The sequence below is a fragment of the Fopius arisanus genome, unplaced genomic scaffold (genome assembly GCF_000806365.1).
Source record: "Fopius arisanus strain USDA-PBARC FA_bdor unplaced genomic scaffold, ASM80636v1 scaffold00011, whole genome shotgun sequence".
NCBI lineage: Eukaryota > Metazoa > Arthropoda > Insecta > Hymenoptera > Braconidae > Fopius > Fopius arisanus.
In genome coordinates, this window is record NW_011887750.1 from 1,429,628 (window position 1) to 1,439,309 (window position 9,682).

Consider the following 9,682-nt stretch of genomic DNA (forward strand, 5'->3'; position numbering starts at 1 on the left):
ACATCATGGTCCAGCGACTTCAAATATCGGACAAAGCTTCGCATGGATTAATCTCTTTATCACTCCAACGAGCTGACCATACTGTAAATACCTCAATCTGCATTATAATCTTCATGCATCATGAGTTCGTCATATTGTTGCTCCGATAGAAAAAGTAGGCAATGACATCCAGCAGATTTTCTCTATCCGAGGTGGAAAAAAAAAATGCCATAAAAAATCTTAATGCCGGGAAATGAAACGGTCGATTTTTTTTTTTTCACATGCTAAAGGAGAATCTCAAAGTTCTTCGAGTCTCTGCTCCCAGTTGAATCCGCCGGATTCAACCTTTTATGGCTTCTGGATTTGCAGATAGCTCGCGTTGCCAAATTGAAATTGGCACACAGTATTTTTTTTGCTCATGCGCAATCGGGTAATTTTTGGAATTAAAATTTAATTCTCCTTTTGGTAAATCGAATTACTCGGGATATGACGGTTTCTATCTCATTAACTAGAATTTCATTAACATCAAGCCTTACTAAACAATCTGTATCATTCTCGTTGACTAATTACTCGGTTAAATGAAACTGACGTCTCTCGTTGGGTGGAGCGCAGAGGAAATTGGACCGGAAATTTATTCAAATTTCATCCATTATTCATTGAACTTTGATAATCATTCACTTTTAGCGGTTGGAAATTGGGGTGTGACGGGTCATTTTTTTAATTATCAGCCACAAGGGGAAAAGGGGAGTATCGGATTTTTTTTTTCTTTAAAAAATTATCGATTAATTTTCACTTAAAATAAAATGACCATTTGTTTTTTCTCAATTATTCTATATCAATAATAGTCATATATTTGTAATAATTAAATATGAAGAAATCAAGAAATTTTTCAATTATTCAGCATAATATTGTATTACTCATCTTTCCTGTAAATTAATTCAACAATTACGCCTAAATTATTCCTAATTAAAAATTCACCGGAGTTTTCCCTGAATTGGCGCCGATAGTGATCATCCAGAATAACTATCACAACTAATAAATACAATGTAAAAACCCTATAATATAGAGGATATAATCAGATTGCCAAGTGTATACGTGACAATGCAAGTGAAACATTTAAAATAGAACGAACTCGACTAGCAATTTTATCCCTGAAAAAACAGTTTTTTGAAATAATCTCTTTGAGGCAATGCAGAATTGCTTAAAACGCAGTATAAAAGGGAGACTAGCTGTTATAATCCATGCATATGCATGAGAAATGTAATTATGTACAATGGTGAAAGGGAAGAACGCGTAGGGTAAGGGGGGGAGTGAAAATGGATGAAGGGATAGAATGGGAAAATATACATATTGAAAGGTGTGAGTTAGCCCAGAAGGCGGTATGTAGAGACATGTATGTATCAAAGCAGTGTACATAGTGATGTTGGAGTATGGGGGAATACCAGTTGGCAGCCAGTGGAATTGTTAGCCTCTGGCTGTTTAACTCTGTACCCCATCTATTCACCTAGGGGGCACCCTCTTGACTCACTCGACTGGACTCCTAACTTGCCCAAGGCATCGTTCACAAAGCACTATTGCTATTTGGTTATTTCGCATACTTTCCTGAATATTTTTCATCGAATCGTAACCCTCTCCACCTCACTTTTTTTCCGCCTATTACTTTTTTTCACTTGTTGAAAAAACTATTCACGAGTTTCAAACGAATGAGTTTTTCGCGTTTTCAACATTTTTCGTTTCGTTTCACAAGTTTGATAACATTTATTGTGGATAGAATGGAACTGATCGGTATGGGCTGAATGGGAAAATCAAACGGTTCGATCGGGTATTCGGAAAAAAGATTATGGTATTGCAAGAAATAATCATTGTTGAGAAGAAATTGTTGTTATTGATGATGCATATATTTGACGCAGTTCTTAGGTCTTTATTGAATGGTCTGGAAACTTCATTTCGCCCGAAAATTTCGGCCCGTCGTATATTTCACACGTTTCGGAAAAAATACGATATTGGATTGTATTCCGCTGGGTTTCCCGGAATTTTTTATTCTTATGTTTACGAGAAAAAAATCGCATGTAGGATTTTAAATTAATGAATTTTTTAATGACCACATTTTTGCGTAAGGTCATGGATTTTATAATGAATTGTCGGTTCTAGAATATTCATCGAAAAGTTGAATTCAACTAGAAATGAAATTCTCAATAATCGTATTATGATTATTGCATTGTGGCATTTAATTCAGGAATTAAATCATTCCCAAATTTGTAATTCAGGAGAGATTACCGGTCTGATAATCACGAGATTCCCAAACGGTTCACCTTAATTCTCCATGTCCCGAAAAAAAATGTAATTTAAAGCGAAGAATTCATTGAATTCCTGTGATGAATAGTCCAAAGGTCCACTCTATTTGAAACTCTATTTTATCCCATGAGCATTGAGTGTCAGGTGCTCCTAATCCTCTAGTTGATTTCTTTCTGAAAGAGAGCTATTTGAAAGGATTTCTCTGTTTTCCCCGAGACGATGGAAAATAGATCCTCAGATAGAAGTAAAAAACACATGGAATTGGAGCAAGGGTGAGTGGCTGGGGCATCAAGTGGTGGACTAATCCATTTTAAATATCGGGATAAATTGCGGTTGAATGTGCCTAGTCCTGGGTTGTTTCTTCAAGTGGATTTGAGGTGCTGAAGATGCGTCTCTTGGTACCTCGGAGATGATGACGATGCTGACAGCCCTTATCGCACTATTCACTTCGATGCACCTCAACGCCTTTTCTCAGTGGCTCTTTTATAATGTAAAACTTTATGCATTTGGGCATTACATTATTCTTCGGTCTGAGACTTTATGTGCCACTGAATTCTCCATTGATGTCTCACATTGTTATTTTATTTGGATTACGCATGGTATAGTGCAAAATGATAGCAGTGAATTTATTGCTTTCAGAGGTTTACGATTTTTCTCTAATTAAATGTTCCTTTGATACTACTTACTTTAATACCCGTGGGTTTATAGGGCTTTGTTTATCTTAATGCCCTTTTCCACTCATCAACCGATTATTGCTTTTTTTTTTAACGATTAGCGGGATTCATTAATTATGATTAAATCTGGAAATAACGTTTTCTTTGATCTCATTACGCCAAGAGGATTTTGGGATATCGGTAAGGTTTATCTTTGCGTAAAATTGCTGGGTCATACTCCAATTATTTAAACTGCTGACGTTATCATCCCTCCGGTGGAAATTTCTTATCACTGGAGCACTTGGGGCTTCAAATTCAAAATTCAAATTATTCGAGTGCGATTGTTGGGACTGAAGGGATGGATAAAATCCTGAAATCTGTTGTATCGGTTGTGCGGAAAGGCGGGATTTAAATGCCACGGGTCTAACGTCCGATGTTAGAACAGACTTTCGTTGATTAATCATTTTTTTTATTTCAAAAATACTTCTTTGTAATTCATTTTTGACGGCGATGTCAACCATAAAATTCATCTTCTTGCCGATTCCAGTTCATTATTTGTTTAGTGATAATAAAATTACGAAGTTTATCCTTATCTCTCACGTCTCACCGCCTTTTCTATGATGCGAAAAATTTCAGTGCTAGTGCAATTCCCAAATACTGAGACCAGCTTTTTAAATCCATATTTCAATTGCTCAAACTAACTGATAAGAGTGTTTTTCAATATTTCTGTTAATGCTGAATTCTAATACTCTGTACGACGCCAGCTATTTGAACGATTCAACCAATCGAATTTATTCTGATAAATCGGTTACTCAAGATACCGCGTTTATTCAATCTCTCTACTATTAACGCAGATGTACGAAATTGCCAGACGAAATATTATATTGTGTTAAACCATTCATCCGTACAAATTCTGTGATAGTCAGGAAATATAAATTTTATGAACTGCTCTACGAGGGATTACTTGACATTTATTCTTTAATCAGAGATATGAATAGATTACCCTCTATTTTGTATGGACTAGTTGTGACGTGCTGCATTCATGGTACAATTGTCAATGGCGTAAGTATATTTTTAACTTTTGGTGTATTACCCCAATCTTTATTAAAATATCCTGATTAATTTCGGGTACAGAGCAAAAGTGATGACTTTCTGAGAGAAGATTTAGCTGATATCGGGGAAGGTGATTTGTCCGGTAAGAGATCTATGATGATCCTACAATCGAATGTATGTACAATTACTACAATTACAATTACATTATTTCCAGAGGGTAATTATGAAATCGTAAAATTTCAACACCGAAATGTCAAATCGGGGAGTGGAAACAGAAAGGAATTTCGATTTCGAAGATCTGGACAGAATGTCACAATCGTAATGAAAGAAACTTCTGTGATTCGCACCGAAACGCCTATTTGGTTGATCTATAGCCCTTCGAAAATTGTCAGAGCTGACAAGAACGTAAATGATTAATTAAATTAATGATACGTGCTAATTGCAGCAGTCGGTGGAATAATTTTTGCGGAATGAGGAGTTATCAATTTATTTTTTCAGGTCATCACCGATGCTGTAAGACTCTATGAGAATCGAATGTTGTATTGGTCGATTGTTTCCACTAGTGATGAACATGGTCATTTATATTTTGTGAGTAAAAATAATTTGTATCAGGAATATTAATTATTAAGATGTTTCATCTGAAATATGATTTCCACGTTAGAGTGAATTCCTGCTCTGTCTGTTTGAATAGGTTGGAAACATTGATCGTTCAAAAGTAGCGCCATTATCAAAAAGAAGCGTCAGAAGTCTCTTAGAGGAAAAACCTCATCTTTTCGAGGATCAAACGTGGGATAATGGAACCGAAGATTTTCAAATTTCTGATTATCACGTGCTTTATACGCCAAAGTTACCGGAAAATGAAAAAGTTCTTTTGTGTAAGTTAACAAATCATTTCCGCAATTGTTTAATTTTTTTATTGCGCGTGACACTTGAAATTGCGCTAATTGAAATTTGTCGGCTTTCAGCCGCGATGGGAAGTCTTGGACGACTTAAGCAACGGCCAGTAAAATATAGTAAAACCTCGTATGACAGATTGAAACGATCAACTGCTGACACTATCTACCCCGAAGTAACAGTAATTCTCGATTACAACCAGACATACACTACGTAATAACAATAAATCTTCTTTAATTGTTGATTCCATCGAGATCTTGTTTTAAAAAAATGTATATTCCGCAGAACGCGGGAATTTCGGTTCATGAAGTTGATAATATACACAATCAGTTTTTGGAACTCAGTGAATCTCCGATTTAGCACTCTGAAAAATCCGAAAGTCCAGTTGAGATTGACTGGGATTGTTGTGAATATGGTATGTAATTTTTGGGGGGATTCACTTTTTTATAAAAGCGGAACACTTCAGTCACTTGTATGACTTTTTTGCCTAGGAACGTAAAGGACTACCATTTATTACCGATTTCATGCAGCACGGAATGCTGAGTCTTGCTGTTAACTGGTTTTCAGTTGCTCACATGAGCGACATTATATCTGAATTATCCTACGATATCCTAATTATCCAAACAAGGTCAGTAATCATTCCACTTGAATTCCAGAGGAGAATTTTTACTGAAAAAATCGTAGAGTTACTTAACGATTCATATTACTTGTAGCACTTCACTTATCGTAAATAATAATCCCGAAATTCTTAAATTCCAGTCTGACAATTTGTCAACAAACGCGCGAGGGAGACTGTAAAAATAATCACATCGTTGGTAAGCATTGCATTGATATGGGTAATGAAACGTAAAGAGGAAATTAATGATCTAAATTTGAAAAAAGGAAGTGCCCTTCGTGGTCCTGATTGTCATAATGTAATCTCAGCGATGGCTGCGGTAATCCATGATGATATGAACTATTCAGGGATTCATGTGGCAGCTCATGAAATTGGCCATACGTACGTTGCACAATTTTCTCGATTTCTTTTTATTTGAATTTTATTTGTTATATTTTTTAAACTGTAAATTTCACTCTCCAAAATCATTTTCATATATTTATTTATTTTTTAATATGTCATGATTTTGGTAGACTTGGGGCAGTGCACGATACGGGAAAATCATCGAAATGTAATGATGAAGATGGATACATAATGTCAGGAAATTACCGATATAATGACCGTGGGTTCGAGTGGTCACAATGCAGTAAGGAAAGGCTGTCCAGTGTTTTAAGGCAAATCATTATTCTCTTTTTTAAATTCATCACCAATTGAAAAATAGTAGCGATTGTTTAATCATTGCAGATCAAAGGTGGGAGATTGTTTAGACAATGACATTCCTAATGTACCTCAAGGGGAATTGGTTGATCATATGTTATGGCCGGGTAAAGATGTTTCTGAAAATGAACTCTGCGAAAAGAGAGGGTATCCCGAGGCGTGCGAGGTACATTGACCGAATTTTTCTTGGATTTTTCAATTTTCATTTTATAATCAATTTAAATTGATTTTTTGATTTAGTCAGCGGATGTTTGTCAAAACCTTTCGTGCCTACAATGGTGGATATTTTGTACAGACACTGGACCTGCGTATGATGGCTTCAGCTGTCCCGGTGGTGTAAGTGAATCTTTTTGTTTATTTACCGAGGAAGAAGGCAACAAATTAAAATGCAATATTTTTTTCTCTGTTTTTGACTCCAGGAATGTCGCAATGGAAAATGTGTTGCGAAGAAAAAAAAACAATTAACAGATGAATATTAACATAATAGTAACTAATTAGTTGGATAATCTAGATTATCCAGAGCTCTCAATACGACTATATTCATAACTGTAATAGAATTAATCATTTTTATATTAAATGACATTAAATGAACATTAAATGAATTTTTTTTTTATTATTACAGAATATATATAATTAGATTATGAGTGAATTTTGAAAAAAATGGTAATAATAAAAATTATTAAAGACCCTCACTCGATTTAATTATTTACCCGCTATCAGTACAACTGGAAGAGGTACTCTCTACAGGTATATCAGAAATTTCACTTATCGGCGAGACAATTCCGCAAACCCACCGCATATTCTTGCTTATAATTGTTGTGTGTAGCTCCGAAACCGACTTTCATCCAGACTCAACTTAAGTTTTCAAACATGTCCAGTGGTCTAGTCCCCGCAATTCCTCCTCCAGGATTCTCCTTTGATCTCTGCCAAAGGTAAACCAGTCAATCATCAAAACTCATCCCCTGAACTGTCATTAATCGTTTTCAGAAGCAATCCTTCAAAACATAACCTCAATAACACCAATCTGCTGTGTCATTTGCTTATTGAAAAATCATATGAAACCTTTTTCCATAATCATTTCATCTAGGAATGAATCCTTAGCTAAGAAGGGACACTTAGCTCCAATTGCCCAGAAGACAGGTACCACGATTGCTGGAATTATCATCAAAGATGGAGTTATTCTTGGTGCAGACACCAGAGCTACAACTGGGAATATCGTTGCTGATAAAAACAGTCAGAAAATTCATTTCATCGCTCCAAACATTTTGTAAGAATGTGAAGAAATTGATTTGAATCGAATTCCTTTTTGTTTAAATTCCGCAAAAAACATGTGCACATGATATTTCAGCTGTTGTGGTGCTGGAACAGCAGCAGATACTTCGAAGACGACAGACATGATCGCTAGTCAGCTGGAGCTTCACCGTTTGAACACTGGACGTGTTGTTCGTGTTGCCAGTGCTGATAAACTCTTGAAACAGCATTTGTTCCGTCATCAGGGACACATTGGAGCTGCTCTGGTGCTGGGGGGTGTTGATGTCACTGGACCACATCTCTATTCACTTTTTCCTCATGGATCCAGTGAGTCCTATATGTTCACTACTATGGGGTCTGGCTCTCTCGCTGCTATGGCTGTTTTTGAGAGCAGGTGGAAGCCAAACATGAGTGTGAGTAACTGAATTCAATGAAAAACTAAATTACACTTTAATATTTTACGAAATTGGCAATGCCTGGTTTTTTTTTTCGTTTCACAGGAAGAAGAGGGTAAAGCTCTAGTAGCTGATGCAATTCGTGCAGGTGTTTTTAATGATTTGGGCTCCGGTAATTCTGTTGACATCTGTGTCATTCGCAATACAGATATTCGTGGGGCCAATTTTGATCCTCGTGCTGTGGACTACATGCGTCCTTATGAAATCGCTAATATCAAGGGCCAGCGATCCGGTAATTACCGTTACAAACGTGGTACTACAGCTATTCTGGATAAAAGTGTTCGTCCAATCATTATCGAGAGTGAATCTGTTCGACGAATTGAGCCGGAATCCATGGACACTTCTTCGTAAAAAATTCCAACAGCTTTCATAATGTGTTTTTGCACTACTATTATACTATATAATTTTTGTGGATTCTTTACGTAATAAAACAATTCAACATTCATTGAATCATTGAAAAATTGCTCCACACTCAATAATAATCATAATATGATTATTTTTTCTTTCTATCTTTTGAAGACTATCTTTCCATCTTTTGAAGGGTTATTGAAAAAAATGCGTAAAACAGGTTTTCTCTCTAAATTATCAAAAATATATTGTCAAATTAAAAATTGAGTACAGGATCATGATTACATCATTGAATCGTCATTTGTGAATTCCTCGATATAAAAAAATAACAACAATTTTTTGCCTTTCATTTCTCACTGGTTTGATACTGATGCATGCGCAGTCTTCTCCTCGATCGGTAGTGATGACTTGTACTCACTAAGACAAAGAGGATGATAATTCTTATTCTCATAAGCAACCGCCGGTCTCAGGTGCCATGACTCTTCGTCATGGTGGTAAAACTCCTCAAATGCATCATAACACACTGCACAACGTATGTTTTTATCACTAGGAGTCGGTACGCTGGGTTGAATGATTTTTTGCCGAGGATCGGTAGTACTCGCCCCATCTACTTCAGCATTCAGTTTCTGCTGTTCAAACCAGCTAGGTTCTGTAAACAAAATAATGAACAAAAATATTAATCAATGTGATTTAATTATAAAATGTTTGTAAAATTAGACCGCTTGAAAAATTTGAGCTCAACAATGAAAGTAATTACTGCATATGAATAATCTACAAGTTACTCAATTGAGAGAATTGCAATTGACAGGCAAAATCGATAAATGATATTTTTTGAAAGACTTCGATTTAAGGTTGAGCATAGAGCAATTATTTCAAGTCGACAAAAAAAATGCAAACTTACTTTTTTCATCAGAATCTGCGGACTGTGACCAGTCACTAATCTTGAAGAACCAAGGCCTCGAGTGTGGCCTCTTAGTATACTCCTTTTCTTTCCTGTTCTGCCTGAAGTGCCAGTCCAAATGCTCTCGGTACTTGTCGCGTTCACCAGACTGAAATCTCGATCCACAAGAGCCGCATTGAGTTTTTCCGCCGTATAAAGCAGAGAAATCGTAAGGGCCCTTTAGAGACTTTGGGTTATCGAAACTGGGGAATGCAGAAGGTAATTCCTTGATGGATTGTTCCTTAGAATTTTTCGTTTCAGTACTGGATGTAGTAGAAGGAACGATAATTCCCGTGTTAATCAGAGTATGGAGAAGCTGATTGACGTCGGGAATCGGGGAGAGACTTGCAGATGAAGACGATGAAGACGATGAAGACGATGAAGACGATGAAGACGATGAAGACGATGAAGAACAACTAGGCCTAGGCCTAGGTACCTCAGCACAGTTCACCCTCAATCGAGCAACGCTTCCAGCGTTCGCACACACCTCGACATTTGAGTT

At 36.4% G+C, this 9,682-nt stretch overlaps 2 protein-coding genes across 2 annotated transcripts in view; one reads left to right on the top strand and one right to left on the bottom strand.

Annotated features, from left to right (window-relative positions):
• Positions 1-6,981: 6,981 nt before the first annotated feature.
• On the top strand, positions 6,982-8,342 carry Prosbeta2 (Proteasome beta2 subunit). Its single transcript, XM_011298790.1, has 4 exons — positions 6,982-7,118; positions 7,274-7,453; positions 7,535-7,850; positions 7,938-8,342. The coding sequence occupies exons 1-4, from the start codon at positions 7,057-7,059 to the stop codon at positions 8,241-8,243; spliced, it is 864 nt and encodes a 287-aa protein (XP_011297092.1). The 5' UTR covers positions 6,982-7,056; the 3' UTR covers positions 8,244-8,342.
• Positions 8,343-8,431: 89 nt separating this feature from the next.
• LOC105262945 (pre-mRNA cleavage complex 2 protein Pcf11-like) overlaps positions 8,432-9,682 on the bottom strand; it is a 2,444-nt gene continuing 1,193 nt past the window's right edge. Inside the window, exons 2-3 of the mRNA XM_011298853.1 lie at positions 9,142-9,667; positions 8,432-8,889 (exon numbers count right to left, since the gene is read on the bottom strand). Coding sequence (XP_011297155.1) covers positions 8,594-8,889; positions 9,142-9,667 — 822 coding nt within the window. The 3' untranslated portion in view covers positions 8,432-8,593. The remainder of the gene's footprint in view (positions 8,890-9,141; positions 9,668-9,682) is intronic.